Source organism: Antechinus flavipes, chromosome 1 (genome assembly GCF_016432865.1).
Source record: "Antechinus flavipes isolate AdamAnt ecotype Samford, QLD, Australia chromosome 1, AdamAnt_v2, whole genome shotgun sequence".
Classification (NCBI taxonomy): Eukaryota; Metazoa; Chordata; class Mammalia; order Dasyuromorphia; family Dasyuridae; genus Antechinus; species Antechinus flavipes.
In genome coordinates, this window is record NC_067398.1 from 479739827 (window position 1) to 479766683 (window position 26857).

At 33.1% G+C, this 26857-nt stretch overlaps 1 protein-coding gene across 30 annotated transcripts in view; it reads right to left on the minus strand.

The window, feature by feature from the left end:
* The window catches only part of DTNA (dystrobrevin alpha), a 478032-nt gene that overhangs the window by 51881 nt on the left and 399294 nt on the right, over positions 1 to 26857 (minus strand). For 16 of the 30 annotated variants that reach the window (XM_051970241.1, XM_051970242.1, XM_051970238.1 and 13 more), the window contains 4 exons: positions 25631 to 25714; positions 23821 to 23910; positions 13995 to 14087; positions 4121 to 4208 (listed from right to left, as the gene is read on the minus strand). In XM_051970241.1, coding sequence (XP_051826201.1) covers positions 4121 to 4208; positions 13995 to 14087; positions 23821 to 23910; positions 25631 to 25714 — 355 coding nt within the window. Of the gene's footprint in view, positions 1 to 4120; positions 4209 to 13994; positions 14088 to 14630; positions 14709 to 23820; positions 23911 to 23986; positions 24351 to 25630; positions 25715 to 26857 lie in introns of those variants that run through there. The other 14 variants (XM_051970254.1, XM_051970256.1, XM_051970259.1 and 11 more) reach the window with 7 other exon arrangements.

A 26857-nucleotide genomic window follows, 5' to 3' on the forward strand; every position in this document is an offset into this window, starting at 1 on the left:
AATATTTTTATCTTTTAAAGCCTCATTTTTTTCTATATAAAGTAAGATTATAATACCTATATATAAATTATATATGTCTATATATATAAATTTATATAAAATAAGATTATAATACTTATGTTGTCTGCTAAACAGGATTTAATCAATTAATAATTACTTATTTAATATCTACTATGTACTTGCTAGAAATTATGCTAGGTGTTGGGAGTGCAAATTTTTTTAAAAAGGGAAAATATTAAGAGTAAAGAACTTTACAAATATTAAACTATAATATTGCTAACATTAGTAACATTTAATAGTTTTATTATTATTTATTCCAATGGATATATAATAGTATTATCCTGTGAAAATTTTATATGTAAATGATGAATAGAAAATTTCCCTAAGTCAGCTGAGGTTTTCAATACTTGTTTTCTGCTCTATAATCTCTAGTAATGGGTAGAGAAATGAACTAATTGGATAAACTCATTGAATAGTTATACCATAAACCACATAAAAATAAGAATTAAAAAGTGAATATAATCAATCAATTATTTCCTTTACATCAAGTATGGGGAACTTTAGTTACTCTCAGAGCCTTGTGAAGCAGAAAAGTAATATCAACTGATGACCACATAAATAAAAACAATTTAATTCAATTTTTCTTTTAAAAATCACATATTAGTATGTGAAAAAAATATATGTCTGAAATTTAAGAATGAAGAAAAGAAAGACTAAAAAGTAGACATAGGGTCAGGAGCTAGATCTGTGACTTCATTAAGACAGAGAGTTTTAGATGAGGAAACACCCTCTATCAAGACATATACTCCGGAAAAAAAGAGACTTTGATATGGTTTCTATCTTCTTCTTTTTTTTAATTTAAATTTTATTTTATAATAACTTTTTTACTGACAGAACCCATGCCAGGGTAATTTTTTTTTACAGCATTATCCCTTGCACTCACTTCTGTTCCGATTTTTCCCCTCCCTCTTCTACTCCCTCCCCTAGATGGCAAGCAGTCCTATATATGTTAAATATGTTGCAGTATATCCTAGATACAATATATGTTTGCAGAACCGAACAGTTCTCTTGCTGCACAGGGAGAATTGGATTCAGAAGGTAAAAATAACCTGGGAAGAAAAACAAAAATGCAAATAGTTTCATTTCCCAGTAGTCTTTCTTTGGGTATAGCTGCTTCTGTCCATCATTTATCAATTGGGTTTCTATCTTCTAATATAAAGATCACTCCAGTTAAGTCAATAAGCATTTATTAAACACCCACAGTGTGGCAGGCACCTTGCTAAACATTGGTGACACAAAACCATGGCTTCTCCTCTAGGAGCAATCTTATGAGGTACCATAACAACAATTATGTACAAAAAGACAATTACAGATAAATTGTAGATTACCTCAGAGGAGATGATTAAGATTAAAGTTTATCTGGGAAGAGCTTCTCCTGAGCTATAATCTTAGACTGCTTAGAGCAGAAATGTCAAACATGCAGCCTGTGTCTTTCAATACTCTCAAATGTGGCCTGAATCAGATTAAAGTGTTATTGGGAAATTTTTTAACAAAATAAATAAAAATATAATAAAACATAAATAATATTATTTTTTAAACCTAAGTCAATATGTTGCCTTTAAGGATTCTTATATATGGATTGGTGGTCTCTCTTCTATTAGATTTTGACATCAGTGCCCTTAGATTCAAGTTTAAAAGATCGAAAGGGAAGAGAGTGTAGAGAAAATGAGGAGAGGGAAAAACACAGAGAAAGCAAAATATATGGCTATGAACAGAAAGAATGAGAAATATTTAAGGAAAGACAAAACCAGAGCAAAACAGACCCAAAATAAGAAAATATACACAAAGATAATCTGTATCCAGAGATATATATATAGAAAGACAATCTATCTGTATGTCTCGTCTTTCCCCCCCTCCTTATCCCCTTTATCCCTTTTTCTTTCCTTTGCACATGAATGTATAAATCAATACATAGTAACAAAGGAAAAAATTCACTTCAAAGAAGACAGGGGCAACATCCTTATCTTGTAAAATATTTAGTATATTTATAGAAATGTAATTTTTAAAATAAAATTTTAAACTTTACTGCATTTTTATAACTATAAACAAATGGGAATTTCACATCTTTCTTCTTGTTTTATAGGCTAGATGAAAATGAATTCAAAGGGCCCATCTGGCTCATGTGATAGAGCTTCCCATTCTTGACTGAAATAATGCCAAAAAATTATATTAACTAAAATCTTCCTTGAATTGACTAGTTTTATTGCCACATAATTGAACTATACTTTTCTTTTCTTATTGAGACAAAAACCTTAGACTTTCCCTTAAGGCTGTATCAGATACAAGAAGCATGGAGAAAGAAGGTAAAAACATGGCCTGGGAAGATATAAATTTGATATTTCTAAAGGAAAGAAATATACTCAAGTAAATGAGTTGTTAAGTTATCTTCCAACCTCATGTTTCTTTTTAATCTATGATCTCTAACTGAATCACAGAATTTGATGCCTTGGAAGATATCTTAGTTACCATTTTGTTCAAGTTCTACCTGAAAGGAAATCTTATTAAAACATAAGCAATAAGTGGTTACCATGCCTCTGCTCCAAGGAGAGGGAAACCTACTACTCTTGAGAATGTTCTATTTTTAGACAGTTCTAATTGTTATGAAATATTTTTCCTGTCATTAAGCTAAAATTTGTCTCCATTAGTCTTTTAAATTATTCAGTTACGAGGATTGTTAGGGAATTTACAAAGCAGCTGGATTTGTAGCAGGGATAGGGGTGAGGTGAAATATTCTCTTTGGCTGATCTACTACAAATATGGTGTAAATAAGTACCACAAATTATTTTCATTGAGTCAGGGAAGTGAAGTGTTCTGGAGTGTTAGGGACTGGCAATGGATGTCTTAGAGTAAGGGTTGGAAGAATAGGAACCACTTCTTCCACCCACTGCTTCCTTTCTATAAAAGCCACTTACAGTAAAACAAATATATAGATCAGTATTAAATAAAAAACTAACTGGACAAGGCATTTGCTAAGAAGCTTGTATGACTTTGTCCTTCCAATTGACCCCACTGAGCCTTAGTCATCTAACAGAAATGGTATTCCCGACACTCAGTGCTGAAGTCTTTTTGATTTAATCTTCATCCATGCTTTTTTTTTCTTCTGAAATGTGATGAGCTAGAAGACTGTAATGAAATTGACCTTATTCATGCTCTTTGATCTTTTACACACTTCAATGCTACCTCTAGTCCACTGAGTTTTATTTTGGAAAAAAAGTACATTTTTAGCTTTTAATTCCTCTCAGTCATGAAAATCTGACAATGCCATGGTCAATACACTGAATTGAGAAGAAGTGCCAGGATAATTGCTTTGGGTCATTATACAGCTCCCGTCCAGGATCATTAATGAGAATGCTCTGAAGTTGTTTCTGATAGCTATGATGTCTGAGAATAATGAAAAATAAATGAAGATGCCATGCACCTCCCAATAAGCCAAAGTCCAGAGACATCCTCTATTTCACACATTTGCATTTTGAATAAAGTGCCACATTGATTTTAATTCTTTCTGTTGGAGAAATGTTCAATCAGTATTACCTTTACTATCTTTTTTCCAATTCTACAAATAGAAAAAAAAAACCAATGTTTTTTCTACAACTGAAATTTGTTTTTTGGATTTGATTTTGGCCAGGTCCAAATAGTGTATAAGGGATGGGTGTGAAAGGACACTGATAAGCTTTTGGTCTTAATTCTAATCCTCAGCTGAATTACTGAGTGATATTGTCTAGTTTATTACAGCATCATGAATTTAGAATTGGATGAGATCTTAAAATCCCTATCATTTTTCTAACTCACAGAAGGCACTTAATATTAAATGCTTATTGACTAACTGAAAAAGATAGTAAGCACTACTCCATTTTAAAATTATATGTAAATGCAACTTTTTGCTAAGGTATTATAAAAAAGCTTAACAAAAATCAATAAATTAGTAAGAATAAAACTTTATATTGAAAACAAGAATTATAATAAGATAACCTCTAAATGTGAAATGGAAGGAAAAAGTCTGATAGTTGCCCAAAACTTCTTCAAGAATCATTGAAGACTATTTTCCTTAAGGAAAACTTACAGATGAGGATGTCTCTGCTGCCAGTCTTGCTGCATATCTGGCAATCAATCTGTGTTCCTCATCGAGACGGTTTGGGCTGTCAAGCATGCTGTTCAAAATAGGAGATGGAGGATATAGTTAGTCCAGTAAAGAAACATGTTATCTTGCTGTAAGAGTTATTTGCTACTTCATTTTTTCTCCACTGCAGAATACAAATCAATTACAGAAAATTGTTAGCTTAATTCCACAGAATATTCTAAAAGCCCGAAGCAAGAAGACTTAAAATCTTTGCCTTTGTTCAATCCCATCCTATTGCTAAGAACTTGTATGCCAAAGTGACCATTTTGATCACCTCTCTTGATGAAGGGCAAATCTCACTAATTTCATTATTGAATGGAATTAGGCAAATTTAATCAATTCTGCATTCCCTTTCACAAGACTGGGAATTATAGGACTGGAGCTCATCAACAATGGGAAAATTTCAGGTGATGTCAGATTCCCATTCTGACTGCATATATTATGTTATAATAATAATGCTGACAACAGCTAGTATTTACATATTGTTTTAAGGTTTGGAAAACATTTTATAAATATTCTCTCATTTTATCTTCATATCTTTCAGGGAGGTAAGGACAATTATTATCCCCATTTTACATATGAGGAAACTGAGGCAGATATAAGTTAAGTGATTTATACAACTAATAAGTTTCTGAAGGAGCTGCAACAAATAGTATCCTCATTTGATAGGTGAGGGCACTGAGACTCAAAAGAGTTAAATGAATTGCCCATGATAATATGTTCAGAACCTAGTTGTAAGTCAGGTTTTCTTGACTCTATATCTAGCCATCTATATAGTGGAAAACAAGCTCTCTCAGTATGTTTTGTCACCCCAACTTGGAAGCTCTAGAAAGCAGGACACAACACAGATCCATAATGAATGACTGTCAGAAGTCACTTTATCAAAGAAATTTCAAATTTTTGAAGATTAAAGGGATTCATTACTAACAAGCAAGTATAAATAAAATGAAGGTTATTAAAAAAACACATCCATCAATCTAAGGCTTGAAATTATGGAATTATATCTAAAAGGTTATAATTCATATTTTCTTGCTCCCTAACATTACCACAACTGAATGAACTTAAGGGTGAAGTGATAGATCACCTCTTTGTGTGCACACAGGATTTATGAGTCCACATCTGTGACTTCAATATGTTCAAATTATGCATGTACAAGGGTAAATGAAGCATCCTGTAATAAATTCCATTATTTCATTGCCCCAATTACAAATGGTTGTAAATGAATAGCCAATAATACCTAAATCATCAAAATAAACACTGATTCCTGCACTTTGTTTATCTCTAGTTATTTATATCTGAACTATAATCAGTAAGACCTGGCAACCAGCTTAGCTAGATTAAATGGTTATTGCAGGAAAGACTGTGGTGAGAGAGAGAGGGGAGGGGGGAAGAAGAGACAGGGAAGAGGAAAGGGAGGGAGAGAGAGGGAGAGAAAAAGAGAGGGAAGGGAAGAGAAAGAAAGAGAATGTGTGTGTGTGTGTGTGTGTGTGTGTGTGTGTGTGTGTATGTGTGTTTGAGAGAGGGCAGAAATTCATCATTGAATAAATGTTTCATTCTCTCTTTTGTCTGATTAGCCAACAGGATGCTGCTGCAAGATTGAAATTTTAGGAAATTTAAGTTGATGCAACCAAACCAACATCTGCTAAATTATATTTTTAATTAAATTAAATTAATAATTCAAAAAAGCAAAGATTTCAGGTAGGCAGCTACATAGTATAAACGGAGCAGAGTGTGGAATTTGGAGTCAAACTAAATTAAAATCCAGTCTCAAACACATTAGTTTTGTGACCGTGAACAAATCATTTAACCCTGGTTGTCTCAGTTTTCTCACCTGTAAAATGAGATAGAGAAGGAAATATCAAACTTTTTTTTTTTTGCTGAGGCAATTGGGGTTAAGTGACTTGCCCAGGATCACACAGCTAGGAAGTATTAAGTGTCTGAGACCAGATTTGAACTCAGGTCTTCCTGACTTCAGGGCTGGTGCTCTATCTACTATAATAAATTGCTGCCCCTCTAATTTTTAAATATATTTTTACATGTAGCTCATTGTCTCTTACATTAAAATATAGGATCCTTATGAATAGAGATTTTTTTATTCTTTGTACTTTTAGCTTCAGCAAATAGCAGAGTTCCTGGCATACAGAAGATATTGAATAAATGCTTATTTAATTGATAGTGATAGAAGTAGAATATGAATTCAGGGCTCCTGATTCCATGACCAGTAATTTATTTATTATAGCACACTGCACCACAGTTATATATAAAACACAGTAGGGTTTTTACAAAATTTCCAAAGCCATTTCTTCATAATATCTGTATTAGGCAGTAATATATAAATTTGTAAACTCTCCCCTCCCTGACACCAAATAAAAATACTGGGGCTCAAAAGGTAAGTTGACTTATTTATAGTTACCAAGGTAATAAGGAGACTTAGTAGCAAAGGAAAGGGCCAGAACCCAAGTCTTTTGAAACTCTAAATCTTTGAACTTTCCAACCATATTATATGGTAGCATATACCTCAAATTTGCTCTTGCTACTAGGAAAACTGAGGCAGGCAGATCATTTTAGCTTAGAACTACTAAGCTAAAATTCAGCTAAAGATGATTAGCTATGCAAAGATATTAAAGAAAGGGAAAATAATCTATTTGTATAAAAATATTTACAGCAGCTCTTTTTGTGATAGCAAAGAATTAGAAATTAAGAAGATGGCCATCCATTGGGAAATGAAGAACAAATTATGGTATATGATTATAATGGAATACAATTATGCTGTATGAAATGATGAGGGGGATGGTTTTAGAAAAATGTGAGAAGGGCTATATGAATCAATGCAGAGTGAAGTGAGCAGAGCCAGGAAATCACATTGCACATGGTAATAGCAATATTGTAACAATGATCAACTATGAAAGACTTGGCTAGATAATGATCCAAGACAATTCCAAAGGATCTATGATGAAAAAGGCAATCTGCCTTCAAAAAGAGAACTGAGAAACTCTGAGTAACAGACTGAGGCATATTTAAAATATTTTCTTTATCTTTCCTGTTTTATGTATATATGTTTTCTTTTGCAACATGGCTAGTTGTAGAAATATGTTTTGTTTGACTTTACATATATATTTACACATATAATCAATATGATATTATTTTCCTTCTCAATGGTTGGGGAAGTGGCAGATAGGAAGGAGTGGATTTGGAACTCAAAATTTAAGAAAAAAAATATTAATTTTTTCCATGTTAAAAAAAGATGATTGGATGTTCACACTCTCTGGCACCAATAAGGTGAGCTTCCAAGAGTAGAGGACTAACAGGATGCCTAAAGAGGGGTGAATCAGCCAAGGTGGAAACAGAGCAGGTTAAAACTCCTGGAACTGGGTCCTGTGAGAGACTGCTGGATTTCTAACCTAGGCAAGATAGGGAGACCAAGTACTAGTCCATATAAAAAAGGGGAGGTCTCTTAAACATGTGCCAAAAGTGAATGGTTAAATAGAACAGATATGAAACAGCTCCCATATTTTCATTTCAGTTTACATAAGGTACATAAAGATGTCCATATGCAGACAAACACAGACACACATATACACACTATATATACATATATGATTACATATATACATATACATATATGCATGTGATTCTTCCCTTTTAAATGACTAGAATTTTAATAATAATGTGTACAGTTATTAAGATACCTAATACATATGTGATAAAAATATTCTACACTTTCTGGTGAAGAGGTAGAAGTGCTTTTTTTTCTTTTACAAAAGTCTGACAATTTTGACTCTCTATATAAGTTTAAAATTCATGATTGGTTTGGTTGCTAAAGCTGAGAATGTCAAAACTATATAAGGCAATCAAATCTCTTAGCTAATTAAGAACAATTAAAGTCAAACTTGTAACATCTAGGAATTTTTGATGCCATTTCTAATTTTAAAATATCCTAATAGTTATATGCTATTCGTTGTACAATATGAAACTGGCTGAAAATAACAAGGATTTTCGCTGCTTCTCATCTCTCAGACTGGCATCTTATATTACAGAATATATACTTTAATTCCATTAATAAAGAGACATTTTAAAATATGGGGATTTCTAACCATTTTCTTTAAAGTGGAAACTTTTTTTAAAAAAAGGTTTTAACTATTGAAAACAGAATCATGGGCTATACCAGCTGTAAATGTGGCCCAGATATCTAGTAATATAATATTATATTACTATATACTGTATATATGTATATACTATATACTATATACTGTATATAATAATATATACACAAAAATTTGACAAGATAAAGAATAATTTGGTTGCAAATATAAGCTTGGGTAGAGACTGTCCCAAGTAATTGCAAAAAACATAAATGAAACACAATACAAGAGCTAAGAATACAAGGAGAATTCATCTCCTAGGTAGACCTGAGATTTCATTGATGCAGACATGAAGGAATATATTCAGCCATTTCTCTGTAATTTATAGAAGTTAGGTGATGTAGTGGTTAGAGTACTTGATTTGGAAGGCCTGAGTTCAAATCCTATGTCAGAAACTTACCAGTTGTGTTACCCTGGGCAGCCACATAAACTCTTTTTGCTTCACTAATATCTACCATAAAATGAGGTTAATAAAAATACCTACTCATTGGATAGAGGGAAGGACCAAATAAGATAGCATGTGTAAAATGCTTTATAAACCTTTAAAGGAATACATACATATATGTTATAATAAGAGTTACGATGATATTTTATATGATATATTATTTATAATGCAGGATACTCCAAAAGTCTTAGTACAGGTTTATATTCTTAAGCTTCTTACATAGGAAACAACCCATATGCTGCTGCTGCTGATTAATAATAGTAATAATAGTCAATCATTGTTATTATCATCACTATAACGATATTTTGATTTTGTAATGATTTGATATTATTATAAAACAACATGCATTCTGATGATGATGATGAAGATACCTGAGAGAATATAGGAGTTTTTGAGGGTCTTTAACAAATATGTGCAAAAGACAGAACTTGAAAGGTAACCTTTCTGACTCTCTGTTCAGCTCTCTATCCATTAGGCCACAGTCACACTACTACCTTAGTAAATTCTATCATGCTTCTTGCTTTATATACTTCTTGGGTCTTTGTGTGCAGAGCATAACGTGTTGTGATAAAAGATATAATAAGCAGGAGGTCCAGTTCCTGATCTTAATTTAGAATTTGATGCATAAAAGAGGAAAGAAGTTGAAATATTAATCTATAAAATGTCCAAAAAATACCTGCTGAACAGCATTGAACAAGTATAAATAAACTTAATTTAAGAGGAATAAATATTATTAGTTAGCATTTATACAGTATTTACTGTGTGCCTGATACTAATTCTAAGTGCTTTTAAAATATTATCTCACTTTATCCTAATGACAACCCTGGGAGTGAGGTGCTGTTATTATTCCTACTTTGCAGTTGAGCAAACTGAAGCAAGAGGCTATTGTCTTGCCCAAGGTTATACAACTAGTAAATGAGATTTGAACTCAGGTTTTCCTGATAGGTCAAGCGGCAGCACCCAACTGCTTTAGTACTGAAGAAATATTGAGATACTAAGAAATGCAATAATCAGAATCCATTCAACCCAGACTAAGGAAACTCCTTGGAAAATAAGTTTTGAACTGTGTTTTTTTTTTCCCTTCCCAAAGAGGTGAAAGCTATGCATTATTGTCAAAGAAAGAGAAAGTTAAAGGTAAAAATAAGGGTGGTGAGGGAGAATAGATCATTATAATACTTTCAAATCTCTGATACACAAATGTCTTTACTAGGTTTCAAAGTTCATTTTTTTTTCAAAACAATCAGAAGAGGGTAAAAAGAAAAAAGAAGAGAGAATGGAAGAATTAAAAGAGAAGATAAAATCCACAGAGAATATGAAGGATATCTTTTTTGAACAGCGCCTGCCTCATTTAATAATTTTTAATTCTATTTTTGGTTTTCTCCAGAACTAACATATGGCTATCTCCACATGGAAGGGTAGTACATTTATAGACAGTTTTATGTCCTTATGTGACCATGAAGTCACTGTGATTAAGCAGCAGCTAGTGAAAAAATCTGAGCATGACGGTTTTTTTTCCTTCGGCAATTTAGAAAAAAGTTGTTATTTTAATTAAGAAAAGGGCCAAAAATTGGTTGAAGTACTTGGGATTCACTTGAAGTTGTGGATAAAAGGACACTATCACATTGTCTTCACAAAGAAATTCATCTGTGGCCAAAATACATGTTTGAAGATGAGATAAAATTTCTATGTGTCAAAATAATTTTTGTAAATTAACATATCACCAAATATATCAGAAATTAAATCAATGTCAACTCCTTCCTTTAAAAGTTTTGACTGATTAGTAAGGAAATATATGAAAACACTTTGAAATGTATGAAATAATTCAAATGTAAGATATTATTATAATTGAAGACTTTAGGCTAATATCTGTAAACAAATAATAACAATTAGCAAATTGATAAATACGAAACTGTCATAGATATCTATTAGGAAGAGAAAGCATTTATTAGCATAAGTAAAACTATAATCAAAATTTCAAAATATTTGAATATGTAAAACTATTATTATGCAAAATTAGCAGTGAGTGAGCCAGGGACTTCTACTAAGAAATTCAACTAAATCCAACAAATCTGAGATGTGTCCAGCATTGTATTGGCACTATGAGATATATAATAAACTTATAACCTTTTTAAGGACACAAACAAATAATTATGAAGTAATTATAGTTAAGATCTGGGAAAATTCTCAGAAGCATATAAAATAGTTGAGAGTAAGTTTGACAGATTAGGTGACACAGTTGGCTATGAAAAGTAAATAGGGTATGGAAAGAGAGGAGAAGTAAAGAAAGCAGAATGAGGAAAGGCATGGAGATGGAATGGGAATGTCCTGGGTGAGGTACACTAAGAAGTAGAAGGAAAAATCAAGATAAGATTTGGGATGACATGAAGATGTTTGGACTTTATATATTTTTGGCTAAATTGAATTCAGTGGAATCCAGAAGAGGGAAGACACTATTGCAAAAAAGGAATTATGATAAAGAGGTATTACATGTAGGAAAATGGTGGGAGTGAATATAGCATAATTTGGTGAGGGAAGAAACTGGAAGCCAGGACATGATGTAATAGACTACTGCTATAATCCATACATGAAGAGATGATGTCCAAGACTAGGGTGGTGACCAAAGGAATATAAAGAAAGAGGTGAATTTGAGTGACCTCCTTAGTGATAAATTGATAAGACTTGATACCTGATTGAATACAGCAAAAACAAGTGGAAAACAGTCAAATATTGCAGTAGGTGCTCTAGAGAGTATCTGTAACAAAATGGAGGAGTTGGAGGGAAAAGATTATTAATGGCTGTTGATGATACATCTGGATTCAAATATACTGTTTGATGTCACCTCTACTGGTATACTATTTTGATGCCTCATTTAAATAAGAGGAAGAAGACCAAGTGAAAATGTTGATCGGGCTGCTGCAAGCAAAACTGGATGTAGAGATAATTTCAGGAATCATATGCATAGAGATGGGAGCCGAGGCAGTAAAAAGGGGGTGGATTTCTGAAGGACATCCTTTAGAAAGAGAAGAGTGAAAACAAGAGAGCTGAACCAAGTCAAAAGAGATCAGAGGATGAATAGGAGGCAGAGAAAGAGCAATTGGATAGAAGAATTTTAAGAAGTGAGATGGTTTAAGACACAAAATGTCCAGAGATGAAGAAAAGCCCTTTTAGTTTGACAAAATGAATGTTACTGATTTCTGCAACTGGAAATTCTAGTAGAATAAAGGAACAGAGCCAGATGGCAAGTGATTAAGGAGAAAATAAAAGCGATATAGTCCAGCTGAAATAAATATAAAATTTATGGGAAACTTTTGAGAGGCATCCTTTTTATAAGGATGGAGAGCTGGCCTTGGTGTCAAGAAGAGTTGAATTTAAATCTTGCCTGTGACATATACTGACTGAGTCACACCAGGGAAATTATTTAATTTCTCAGTGCCCTCAGCAACTCTTGGACATGATAAGTTGCAGAGCAGATGCTGACTTCCTTTTTGTAAGGAGTTCCCTGAACTAATGAAATTAGGTCTAATTCTTGCCTTCTGCCTCTTCACACACAAAGTGCAATTCATAATCCATTATGAAGTCCAAGCACATTAATTACCTCTTACTGATGCACAGTCATAACTACAGTTAAGAAACCCAGAATTCAAAGAAAGAAGTTATTATATTTGACAACAGAAATGTAAATAAGCTTAATTAATGAATTTGCTAATAGATCTTTATATTTAGAAATGTTAGATTTTCTTCAGTTTTTAGCCAGGATAAATGTTACTGGGATGGGAATGAGACTACTATTTTTCTCACATAACTTGTATAAATAATAAATTAACATAAGCTCTGAGACAATTAAAGCAAAAATATGAAGTCTTCTTGTAATTTTCTTATAAATTCTTTGAGGCCAGTCAGATATTGGGTGATTTAAAATTTTTATGTTCTCATCATATTTTATGAAATAGAAAAATCTTGTCTGCAAACCAGAAGTTCTCATGTCCTTTGGAATTGGGATCTTTTTATGTGCTTAAAAATCATTAAGCCACTCTACTCCCAAAGAGTTTTTATTTGTGTGGGTCAGGTCTATTAATATTTATTGCATAAGAAATTAAAATAACATTAGTATTATTAATATAATTTTGATCTCACAGACTCCTGAAAGGGTCTTCCTGGTTTCCTGGACATACTTTGAGAAGCGCTGACATAATTTTGTCATTATCATTTAACTTGCACAGTTTCAAAGTCATTAAGTGCCAAAGGTGGAATTTGGATACAGGTCTTTGGGACTCCGGATCCCACAGTAGGCATATAATGAAAATGCTTTTTGAATTGGGTCTGGTGGCATATGTCTACAATACTAACCAAAAGGAAGGTTGAGGCTGTCAAATCTCATGACTTTAGGAGTTCTAAATTGCAGTAGCCTAAATTGATCAGGTGCCTGTGCTAAGTTCAGCATCAATATGGTGAATCCATGGGAACAGGGATCACCAGGTTACCTAAGAAAGAATGGACACTCCTGGTTGGAAATGGAGAAGGTAAAAGTTCCTTTACCAATAAATTTTAGAATCACACCTGTGAGTAGCCCTTACATTTCTAGTATAGTTGAATTGTTTTTTTTTAAAAATGATTGTAGAATTGGATTACTGTGCAGTGTTCACTGCACAAGAATTACATGCAAATTCTTAGTCCTTGAAGTCTGAATAAAGTCTTAATGGTTTAATAGAATATATTTCTCTCAAACTTGCATAAACAATTTTCTAGTTAACAGTCTTATTATTTTCCTCCTTTTCACTTTAATCATAATTTAAATGAAACATTATCCTTTAATCTACCAGAAAGAGCAATGTCCTTAGAATAAACTAAATTCCAGGATTATGATTTTCAGGAAAGCATTGAGTGACTGCTTTCCATTCAAAAACCATGAGTTCATCTGTATGGTAGGTAATTCTTAGCTAGAAAGCAAGTATAACCATACTTCTTGTCTTTACAATGGTATAATTAATCACTAGGATGGCATATGAACACTGATACTCAAAGACATCAAGCAAATAATCATAGTTCTTTTAATTATATATGTGTATAACATATATATCATGTATATGTGTATTTTTTCTTATCCAGTTGATTTGGGGACTGCTCTTTTGATATACTATAGGGTACCACATTGAAACATAATGTTATCAACTAGATAGTTCCCTCTCCTTCAGATTAAGCTTGGGTGCCCAGGGGCCAAACCTGCACTAACCGTGAGGGGTTGCTCTGAAGCATGTTGACATACAACCCGATGAGAACATGTTCATCAGCTAGCCTGTCTGCAACATCCAGGCTGTAGTGTAACCTGAAACGGGGTGGGAGCAAAAGGTGTAGTCAGGAGAAGCAGAGAGAAATTTATGGCAATCAGGAAAGAATAGTGAGTCATTTTCTTAGGGGTGCAGATGAGGAGAAGAAAAACACTAAACTTAATACTGACATTTTCATTTCCTTTTTACTAATTTATAAAAAAAAAAAAACTTATTTTAATTAAGCTGTTTCAAAAACAACCTGATTTATTTTTGCTCCAAACCACAATGATTAAAGTTAGTTTCTTTCTATTGTAAAGCTTTGAAAAAAATTCCAGGCATAGATTAGTTATTCTTGGGAACATCAAATCAAGAGCTTAAGCTCAAGTACTGAAGTAACAAAAATCATGGCCAGAGAATCAAACACACACAGATGTTTAAGTACATTATTTGAAACATCTACTTAATGTGGTTAATTGGATTACAATGAAACTGTTGCTCTGAATCAAAAAAAGATATTAAGAGCATGAAATAATAAAAAAGAAAACCTTATTTTTAGTTGTGTTAATATGAGATGCCAACACACCATGTCTTTAACTTACCCTTTGCCTTTCAGAAAAATTGGAGCAGCCCTAGCCAGCAGTTTGCTCTGCTCTACTTCATTGTTCTTGTGAGGAGAGCTAGTTAATGAGATGGGAAAGCTAAGAAGAGTGTCAGCACTGATAAGCATTCAAGAACAGAAATGGGTGACATAGGACCATATCTGTAGACAAATCGCTTTTATTAGATTTAAATGTTAAGGACAAGACTTCAGGTAACTGCACAGTTTAACTTGATATAGAAACATAGACCCATTCAAACTCAGAAAAGAAACCATTCATTCATTGATCCTTCCACTCACCCACCCACACATCCATTCATTCAACGGGTCTACTAGAAATTTAAAGTATGCCTTCCTCAAGTACCATAAATTCTCTAATATAGATTGTCTATAATTTCCTGGGCTGACAGAGTCTCAACTATGATGTTATTGGACTTGGATTGTTATCTCTTATGACTATAGTTAAAGATTGAAAAATGACTGAGATTACAACCATGTCAATTCATTTCTTCATATTTGAGAGCTTATTATTTGTCCTTATGTTAAATTTGACTATAGAAGTAAAAATAAAAACCTGTCATTATTAATCCATTGAACACTATTAAAATAGTTGCTATTAAAAAAGAATCCATTCTTTAGGTCTATTTTCTAGCACTGTTTAGGTGGCTTCATGAAGTAGAAAAAATCTTACGAATTTGCATTAATTATGAAGGTAGGTTGTCTTAATAAGTGTAAAGAATGAATTATAGGATACTGTTAAAGAAGTGTACTTTTATTACTTTATACTACAATCAGAATAATTCAAATTAATGACTAATGAAATTGCCAATTAGAGATCTTGCCAGATCTGTTTTTAATGAACAACATTCATTGGTAAAGAACACATTAATTCTTAATATGTAAATTATTTTGATAAAGTGTTTACAAGCAACATGCTCATAAGCCAGTTCAATAATAACCTTGTGCTCTTTATTATTATTATTATTATTATTATTAAAAATCATTCTTTTACATGGATGGAACAAAGGCAAACTCTTGTCCAATCTTGTCTGAATCCTAAATTCTTCATTAATGAGGTTAAAATAAATAATTTAACCACATCTTTTTAAAAAGTCCCTGAATGCTTAAATCAAATTAATATTCACATAATGTGAAATCCTCAACCCTTTTTTATGACCAATTCTAATTGACTTTATGATTATAAATGTACCTTATTTCAAGAAAACTAAACACTAAAATATTTTAATTTGTAAAATACATACATTAGGAGTTTATTTAACAACAGAATTATCACTTTATAAAGAGATATCAAGGTTTCTTAGAAAATTTAAAATCTAATTTAATTTATTAAAATTTTGATTTCATGCAATGTTTAGGAACATATCTTCTACATAGGATGTGGTATCCATTTACTTAAAAAGTGCAATCCCAGTAAAATATAATTGACTATTAAATTAGATTAATGTTTTAGAAAAACCTTCTGTCCCAATGAGCATATTGATTTTTTTTTCTAACTGAGGCCATCATGCCTGCCAGGATAGGGTAAAAAAAACCCCAAAAAACACTTAATCTTTACTTATAAGTAATCTGTAACAAGCTACACACATTGGGTTTTCAGAGACATATTACAATGATACCCAAAGCACAGACTTTTTGACCAACACTGGATAATGCTGAGGAATATAGCTTCATTCAATGAATGTCTTTTTCTCCATGAGCTCTCCCCACAAATCATGGAGTTTTACCATAGCTTTTACTCAAAATGTGTTTGTATTTGATCTACTCCAGGATCTCTGAAGACTATTCAAAATACTCTTCAGTATGCCAATTATTGCTTTTCTAGTTAAATGATTTATCTGCTTTTTCTTCTGTCTTCTTCTCCTGGAAATCTGGACTTTATTTCCATGTTCATTCCAAACTAAAGAAATGTACTGTATGAAATTAAAGATACACTTGCTTCTAACATCTGGGTTGGTTAATAATTAATTGATAAAGAATGCTATAAAATTGGAGGATCAATAACGCACTAGAAATTTATTACCATCACCTGACAACTGATATGAAATGACAGTAAGTAGAGTAGCAAGATAACTGGTGGAAACTGTGAGGCTAGATTTGTATTTATGGGAAAGAGTGAGCTTGGGGCTGCATTCTTATGTTAGTGGCTTGAATTATTTTTTCCTCATGTTCAAAGGGTCACTTCTGAGATTGGATTTGAAAGAGTGCTGTTAAGCGGAGTAGGGTTTGAATATTTTTCAGATCCTTTCTAGCTGTACAAATCACTTAACTTCCTTTTAAGCTTCTGTTTAAAGTTTTTACCTTTATTTTTTAAATAAGTAAAATGTCTTGCTCAGGAAGTCATTTCTGCTCTTTATTATGCTCTTTTATCCCTCTGCTCTCCTTTTCTACTCCTTTCCTTCCTACTCTCAATCCTAACTGTCCCTTCCCACCTCCTATCCCATTTTATTTTCTGAAAAGCTCAAAGTTGATATGACAGAACCATCTTATTTTTTCTTTCCCCACTTAAATCTCAGATAAAATGAATGAGTATTTACACTAAAATTTTTCTAAGAAAAAAGATAAAGATAAATCTTCCTAACTCCAGGCCTAGCACTCTCCCTAACTGCCCCTTGCTTTAAGTATATACTATATCCCAATTCATTCTGTATGAATCAAAGATCATAGAAATTTCTTTTTGCCATGCTTGGGATTTTTCTTCTTTCTCTCCTTTGTTCTCTTTAATTCATTAAAGTATAACTGCTTAGGATGTCCACGTTCCCACAGTTCATTCTTCTGAATTAATTGACCAGCAAGGCTGGCTGTGGCAGGGATGGGGATTCAGGAATATCTACACTAAGATTACAAGGGGGTTGAGCTGAGCTGGGCTTGTTTGAGAACAAAGACAATTTTCTTTTTATATTGTTTAGTCATTTCAGTCATGTCTGACTCTTCATGACCTGTCTGGGCTTTCTTTGGCAAAAATACTGGAAGAATTTGCCATTTCCTTCTTCAACTCACTTTATGGAGGAAAACAGGATTAAATGACTTGCCCAATTTCACATAGGTATCAAGTATCTGAAGTTTGAATTTGAATTGAATTTGAATGCCGGTCTTCCTGACTCCAGATGCAGTGCTCTAGTCCCTGTGCCACTTACTGCCTTTATTTTTACATCAAATGTTAATCTACTGCTGCTGGTTAAAAAAACAAAAAGGAAAACCTTTAAAAACTTTAAAAAGACTATGCCCCGATAAATGTGGGCGTATGTATAAATAAACTGTGCATATTTAACATATATTGGATTATTTGGCATCTAGGGCAGGGGATGAGGGGAAGGAAAGAAGAAAAATTTGGAGTGTGGCATTTTGTAGGAGTGAATGTTGGAAATTATCCTTACATGTATTTTGAAAACAAAAAAGCTATTATTTTAAAAATAAGAGATTATTTACTTGCCTCAGGAATGGGGAAAGAATAGGAGAGAAGATTTAAAACTATTATTAAGATCATAGATTTGGAAACAGAGGGGAACTTAGAGACTATCTAGTCAAACCCTTTTGTTTTATAGAAGAAGAAACTAGAGTAAATAAGGTCATATAGATTGTTAGCATCAGAATGAGTATTTGAACCAAAGCCTATTGGCTCTAATCTAATACTTTTTCCAATATAACACTTTATAGCAATTGGCAAAAAAAGGAGAGAAAGCCTAGTCAGATATTACAAGTGGAAAAGGAAATAAGTGGACCATTTAGTGAAAGTCCCAAATCTCCTGCAGCTTTCCTCTTCCTCCATCTTCATGAGCTCACATCCTCCACATCCTACCCTACTAGAACTCCCAATATGGGAACTACCACCAGTGGCTTAGACCCAGAAGAATTTTAATTTCACTGGAAAATAGAGATTTGAATAGTTTAGATCTATTGCTAGGAGCGCAGTAGTGAAGATAGTTGTCTGAAATACCAACATGCCATAATGAATGCATTTTTCCATTAAAAATGCTATATATGGGAATTAAATAATATCAAACCACTAAAGCCTAATACTATACTTAAGGCATCTTATAGGTTGGATATGTTTTTGAGGTCTGGGTGGGAATCTAAGCACAATTATTAACATGGAATCTTTAGGAAAATGTATTCTACATTACAAACAACCAAGAAAAAAAAAACCTGAGTTATCATTGGATTGGCTCCTTGTTCTCCTTCACACCTCTTATCTAATAGTTTTGAAGTTTTATCAATTCTAGCACAAATCTCTTAAGTCTTTCCCTCATTTTCATTTCCATCCTATGACTGCGACTCAAGTCTCTCCTTTCTTCGTTACTTATTATAGTCAAATATTCATGATGTCATGAATCTAGATCTGGAAAGAACCTTAGAAACCAAGAAGTCCAATTACTGCATTTTATGGATGAGTAAGCTGAAACTCAGAGAATTTAAATAGCTAGTTCTAGGTCATACAGATAGTAGCAAAGCTGGGATTTAAACCCATGTCCCCTGATTCAAAAAATTTTTTTTCTTTCTAACTTTCCACTGTTCAACCCTTATACATATAAATGTATGTGTGTGCATATATGCATACATACACATCTGTCGATGTATGTATATATGTGTTCCCTTTGTCCTCAGCACATCCTTCCATATAACAATTTTCATCATTAGGTATGGGGTCATTCGCACTCCATCCCTACTAGATATATTATGGAAAATTTTTATACACATGTGTGTTGTTCAATAAAAAATGTAAGAGACACATTGCATAATGAAAGTATCTTCAAAAATTAGCAGTACTGAGTTCTATAATGACAGAAATAGAAATAGTCTATGTATTTACTTAACATTCCTCTCCTCAACTCCACCAAGCTGTGAAATATGACAATTTCTGTTTTTCTTTCTTCCTTCTTTCTTTCCTTTTTTCTTTTTCTTTCTTTCTTTCTTTCTTTCTTTCTTTCTTTCTTTCTTTCTTTCTTTCTTTCTTTCTTTCTTTCTTTCTTTCTTTCTTTCTTTTTTCTCTTTCTCCCTCTTCTTTCTCTCTCTCTCTCTCTCTTTTTCTTTCTTTCTTTCCTTCTTTTTTTTTATTGTGAAAGACTCCTTTGGGAACTCAAAGGAACAATAATTCATATACATACATCTTAGCCCTTTTGTTTATGTGCAGAATATGTTTTAAAATCTTTCAATTGAAAAGAATATTATTTATTAGATGTTATATGAAAAACTCGGATTAAAGTATCTGAGAGGAACAGCTCTAAAAAGCAAAGTATAAAATGCAGTGTGGAATGATGAATATCTTAATGATTAGAAAATGTACTTGAACATAATTATGGACTGAATTTTTCATAGGTTATTAAATATATGATGAACCTAGCTGAAAGAACACCATTGGATATCAACAAAAATTGGTTAGGTAAAGTTGACATATTAACTTTCAGAAAAGAGTAAATTTTGTGCTTATTCAGATACATATAATATGTCTATGTGTACTCAGACTCCTGATGTTAACAAATTAATTTAAATAAAACAAAGATTGTGCAATATGATAACTTTCCAATGCTTTTCATCTGCAGAGAAGAAACTTTTGAAAAAAACTGGGGGGTGGTGTTCAAACAATTCTTCTTCTAAAGGTTTTTTGCTCCTCCTACTTTTTTTCTGGTTTAAGTACTTTGGATTTTAAATTTTAAAATGCTTGCCACAAACAAATCATAATGTATTAAATATTGTTAGAGTTAATATTGAGAAGCCAGCTTAAATTAATTCAGCCTACCATCACAAGTATTCTGATTCCACAGTAAGCTAGAAATGCAAAATCAACTTGTATGCCTACTCCAAAAATTAAATTTACCAAAGTATTTTCCATTACATAACAGCAGAATCTACTGAATTATTATTATTGTTAGTAGTCATATTACAAAGAAATAATTTGTATGTGTACATGAAAGTTCTTGTTCAGTTGTTTTTCAGCCATGTCCAACTCTTCTTGACCCCATTTGGAGTTTCCTTGGCAAAGATACTGGATTGGTTTGCCTTTGCCTTCTTTAGCTTATTTTACAGATTGAGGAAGCTGAGACAAGCAGGATTAATTAATTTACCCAGGTCACATAGGTAAGCCAGATTTTAATTCAGGAAGATGAGTATTCCTGACTCCAGGTCCAGCACTCTATTCACTGTGCCACCTAGCTGCCCCTTCACAAGAAAGTTTTAGCTTACAACTAAAGCATTTGAAGCTAAGAAAAGATGGTTAGCTATACAGGATAGATAGCGGACTTGTGGTTTTAATTATGTATTAAATTTTTAATGTAGGCAATAGCTGAAGTTAAAATATGATTTCTCTCCATTTTAAGTTAAAATTCTAACATATTCATATTCTCTGGTTCATTTTATAATAGAATTTACCAAAATGACTGTATTTACTCAGACAATTCATGGTATATGCTAAAGACAGAGTGTAAAGTGAATATAATGGTGGGAAAAATTTAAGTTGATTTTTGATGTTGACTCAAAATCTTTTTTTTTTTCCTGAAAGGAAGGCACGGACTTTTAACTTGAAATTATTTAGGAGGAAAAAACTAAATTTAGGGGGGAAAGCTAAATTTATAAGACCTCATATGAAAAATGTTTCACTTGTGATTTTAATGGGAATGTTGTTATTCAGTTATATCCAACTCTGTGACATCATTTGAAATGTCCCTGGTAAAGATACTGGAATAGTTTTTCATCTCCTTCTCCAGCTCTAAAAATCAGGAAACAGAGGTAAAAAAGGTTAAGCCACAAAGCAAGTATATTTTTGAGGTCAGATTAGGACTTTGGAAAAGTAATCCTGGTTTTAGGCCAAGTACTTTATTAACTACCCCACCTAGCTGTCCCTTAGTGGAAATAAAGTTACCAATTTTGCTTTTGTTTGTTCTTCATTCTCAAAGAGGAGGACTATGACATGGATCTGATGCCATGACATACAAGTGAATTGGATGTAAGTGAGGGAGGGTTATGCACATTCACCTGTCTTACTTTCTTCTCTGGAACCATCTAGGTCCAGTGGCAAGATCTAGATCAGGAGGACGGGACCTAACCTTAATCACTAAAGTGAAGACAGAAGGAGGGAGGAATGAGAGAGAATTCTCATATAAGATGCAAACTAGCTATCTAAATAGGGTACATCAGATTTAGAGAAATCCTTACAGGTAAGTGATATATAATTATACATAAGGAAAATCTTTTACTTTCCTTGTTTTTATCATGATGGCAAATGTACTGCTGTTGAAGTAAAAATATCTGACTCACTACCTGGAATCTGGACATACCAGAGAAATGAGTCCTTAGTATTTTAATCATATTCAAGTTTTGTAAATCCTAAAATATTTAATATTTAGTTGGCAGAATGGGTAAAGCCTGGTTTCACAGTGAGTACAGCAAAAATAACCTCTTGCTTAGTGACAAGAAAGGGAAAGAAACACAAATAAAGCCTATTAATGAATCATTTCACTTTGGAGGCAAAACAATGGCCCAACATCTCAGTGCCTTCTTCACAACTGGTTAGCAATGAAAACTGAGAACTAAGAATGCTTTAACTCCAAAGAATTGGAAGGGTTAATAAAAATTGGCTTCAGGCCATGTCAACTCTTTATCATTTATGTTAGCACCAAAAGATCAAGATAATTTTAAAAAAGTGTTGTGACACAAAAAAAGATGCTTTGTGGTATTATTGCAAAAGGTGTGCGTGTGGTATTGTCAAACTGAACCAGGCACAAAATAGCAGCCACTGAAAATGTGATAGTGATATAAAACAGGTAACATGATGTAGTGGTTAGAGCATTGAACTTGTACTGGATTCAAAATCTGCTTCAAACACTTATTACATAACCTGGGAAGGTCTTTCCTTGTGCCTTAGTTTCCTGATCTTTAAGATGAGTATGTTGGGACTTAATTACATCTAAGCCCTTTTCAACTATAAATCTATGATTCATTGATCCTATAACAATATGGTACCTTTTGTACTCAAAAGTAATGTTATTGACTCATATATGCATTTATCTATGTACACATGATTTATATATTTTTTTGCATAATGTCATGCATTTATATAACAGTTGGCTACAGTTTAAGTCCAAGGGACCTGGAAAATAGTGGAATCAAATGTCCTAGTTGAGGATCAAACCCAAAGATCTGGGCCTCATCTATATCATCTCCTAATTTGTTTTTTAACTAGAGCAAACCTGCAAAAAACAAGAGTGAGTAAGACTGAGGATCACTTCTTGTTCTTTAGCATGGATAAACTGTTAAAACATGGTTTGAAAAGGAGTGTAAGAGAGTAGTGATGGAGATAAGAATTATATGCTTCTAAAGCTGAAATTTAGAAATGGCTAGAAAATTAGAAAAATTCAAATGTTCTAGTATCTTTTGAAGATCAAATTATAACTACAAAGAACCCCAGGTTGGCACCTGCCAAACATCCTCTAGCAAGAAGAGCTCGTTGAAAAATATCTATTTCTTATTCTCTCTGCTTTATTTTTAGTGCTAGTTGTTAAAGAGATACCAGCCTAAGGTAATGTTGAAAATTCCAGGTAAAGGCAATGGTGTCTGTCAAATTAGTTTCAAAATTAGTTCCAAATGCCTTTTGCAGACTCACTGGCCAGAGTTTTCTTGAATTGTTAGATTACATATCATCTAGAAGAATGAGGGTGAGAGGAAGAAAACCCCAAATTTAGTCACCACAATATTGTTAAAGCAAAATGTATTTCAGAGATCTGAGAACTCATTAATCTAAATGGATGAGAAAGGTCTCAGATGTTTGTGTCCATATTCTCCATGATGAATGATGAAGATAAGATAATGGGAGATATGTATTGAAGTACTCTCATGGTAATAGTTGAAGTAATATAGTAAATACATGTTGTCATGGATGTGGGTCTGATGACACTGTTTTCACCCTGCCAGCCTCTCTGGTCACCTCAATAAAGCACCCAATATACAACAGTATGAAAATGTGATGCCATATGAAATACTTGTTCAAGAAGGAAAGGAGGCAAGTATTCTGAAAGTCCAGAACTGGTTGGATATTTAGGAGAAGTTTCATTAAAACCACAAAAGTCCTCTATCCCCACTGAAGCATCCTATCAAAGCATTTTTAGTAACTGAGTAGAATGATTAATGATAGTTTAACTAGTGAACTACTGCAGTTAGGGATTTAGTGTGCACATACTGACCGTGAGTTGCTGTGAAGCTGATTTACATACTGCTTTATGAGAGAATGCTCATCAGCCACAGGACTGGCTGCATTCACACCCTCAAGTAACCTGAATAATTCAAACAATGAGACCTCATTAAAATTGCCCATCTACATAACCCAGCCCCAGTCAGAGCAGAAAGACATTCAGTGGACATAGTTTTATTAGACAGGACCCTTGGCAATAGACACCACAGGCAAACCAAGACTGCCACAGGATGCAGTATAATCATTTAAAACAACTGTAAGAGTTCTAAGGAAACATTCCAAAGAACCTGAAAAAGGAAACAAATTAAAATATTTGCCACCATTTTGAATTATTGGGCATCGGGCACCCTGGAGGAACCAGAGCAGCTCAGAGTATCCTAGGAATATTTTAGGGTGGAGGAAGTCATGTTATCCATCTAGACGCATCCACCATAAGCACCGTCCAAGCTGAAATGATATAAAATGACCTGAAATAAGGATGGAGTCAGCCTCTGGTTGAGCATTTGCAGAATGCACTGCTTCCTAGAGAAAATACAGCAAAGGTCAAACGAAGACTCTAATATATTTCTGAACATTAAGTAAAATCTTCTCAGACTATAATGAAAAAAAAAAAACAAGTTTTTCAATTGTCTTCTGACTGGGTCCGACAATTTATAACTTCTTTTTGGAAGAAACAACTGAATTAGCTGATGGTTCTTGGGTAATACTCAAGGGAAATATTTTGTTTCTCTGTTGAAGAAGCCAATATAATTCCTGTAACATTCCTATGGTTCTTCATTTCTATTACTGAAACTGCCATATTCTTTTTACTCCTTTAATTACAAGCATAAGAAATGTCTTTAACTCAGGTTATTCCTGATGTGTATATGAGGACAGGAATGAGTAACAAGTAGTATGTTTCTCTGTCTTCAAGTCCTCATTAGTAAATACTGAAACACTGGAATAAAGTAAGTTAACTCAGAAACAAGTTTAACTCTTAGTGAAAGGGTTTGTGATTGTTTTGTGTTATGTGTGATCGTTGTGACTTTTTTTAGAGTCATTTGAGATTATACGGGCAATTCCCAACTTCCATTTTATCTTTGCTTTTGCTTTCCTACTAGATTGTGCTATTTGTACTTAATATTTTCATACCATAACTTGAACTATTTGATATTTTTGTTGATAAAATTGCATAGAATTCCTCTTGACATTTCTAATGTGTAACTAACTCAGAGATATTAATTATTCCTGCCCTTAGATCATGAGGAAATTAATACATGGAAAATGAGACAAACTGTCATACATTTTCTTTTTTTTTTCACACATTAAACTGCCATGGAAATCACATCTTCTAACTATTGATTCAACCCATTGTTCTGAACATAGTAACATTTGTCAAGAAGGATGTTTTTGTCAGCTGATACTTTTAGTGATGAGACTTTTTTTAAACCATCAAAACATCTCCAAAACTCAGTGCAGTTCTTGGAATTTTAGGAACTTCTTTAACTGTAGATATCAGAAAGTGCGATTTAACTGGGGTTTTCACTTTACATTCTTCCAACAGAAGTAGTTTATATTAAAAGTGGTATTTGAACAAATCTACTTCCTTATTATGGGTAGAATATAAACTCAGGCTTCTATAAATAATATCAATTCAATGAGTCAACTGCATTCCTTAAGTGTATAATGAATGAAGTTACATTTCCAAATTAGCTTTCAGCTAGTATTTACATTAAATGTTTCAAAGTAGGACATTTTCCACTCCAGAGACCCAAGACTCATTTACCAATGGGGTGACGTTTAATGATAGCATTTGAACTTACCTTCTGGTAATGAAAGGACTTCCTGAGGAGGGAACAGAGTGGGAGAAGAGTGTGTCATTCATGCTGGTTACAGGTCTGGGAGGCCTACAATAAAGAAAAGTCTTAATAAAATAACCATCCCTTTCACCTCTTCCACTACAAAAGGAGGTCATGATTCTCTTCTGCTCAATATAAACTGGTTACATACAAAGTTTAATTTTCCAATTGACTTCTATAGTACTTTTATGTGAAAAAGATTAATCTTTACAAATGCAAAAGCCCAATTTAGACCACAGGAGAAAAATGAAAGAAATCCTTCATCAGTATGCACACTATTCTCATCTTTGCCTCCTAGAGCTTTGTATGCTCTCTCAGTGGAGGAGGAAATATTGCTACAGAACAATAATTATGGCTACTGAAAAAAGGGAAAAGGTTTTGCTAACTTATAGATAGCTGTAATTTTTCTCCATTTGGAAAGAGGATCTAAGAGAACCAAGCAAACTTTGCTAACTATTCCTTCTCCAGTCCTAAAGCAGGCAATATCTTGTTATGAAAAAAGGTTGGAATTTGGAACCAAATGAATGAATTCCAACTCTTCTACTTACTGCCTGGGTAACCTTGGACAAGTTTTATTTTAGTTTTCTCATCTGAAAAAAATGCCAGGGTTTAAAACTAGATGACCTTTCAGTTCCATTAACCTATCAACATAGACTTTGGGCTTTATTCTCATCTTAGTTCTTCAGGTCACGATGCAATGTGAGTCCTCTCCCAGTGGTAGTTATTCCACTCTTTGAGCATCCATCTTTTTTCTCATCTTGTCATACTAGAATTTGAGACATCTTTAAAAATAATGAGTAATCAGTCAACAAGTATTTATTAAGTACCCACTATTTGCCAGTAACTGTTCTAGGTGCTTGGGATACATGGACAATTGTGAAACAGTTACTACCCTTAGGAAATTTACATTCTATCACTGGGAGATGAGTTCTGATGAGAATAAAAACCAGTGGGATTCAGTGTTTTTAAAGGATTTTTCTGAGACAGTTCTGTGATTTCATTTCTTTAAGCAATTGTCTCACAATTTACAGTTTTGGGAAGCTGTCTGGAGCAATGAGAAATTAAGTATAGTTTTTCCAGTATAAGTCAAAGGTGAGACTTGAACCTAAAGTTTGGCTCTTTATGTAGCATACTATACAATTTTTCAAAGGCTTATTGGCATTAAATAATAATCAAGAGTTTTCACACTTT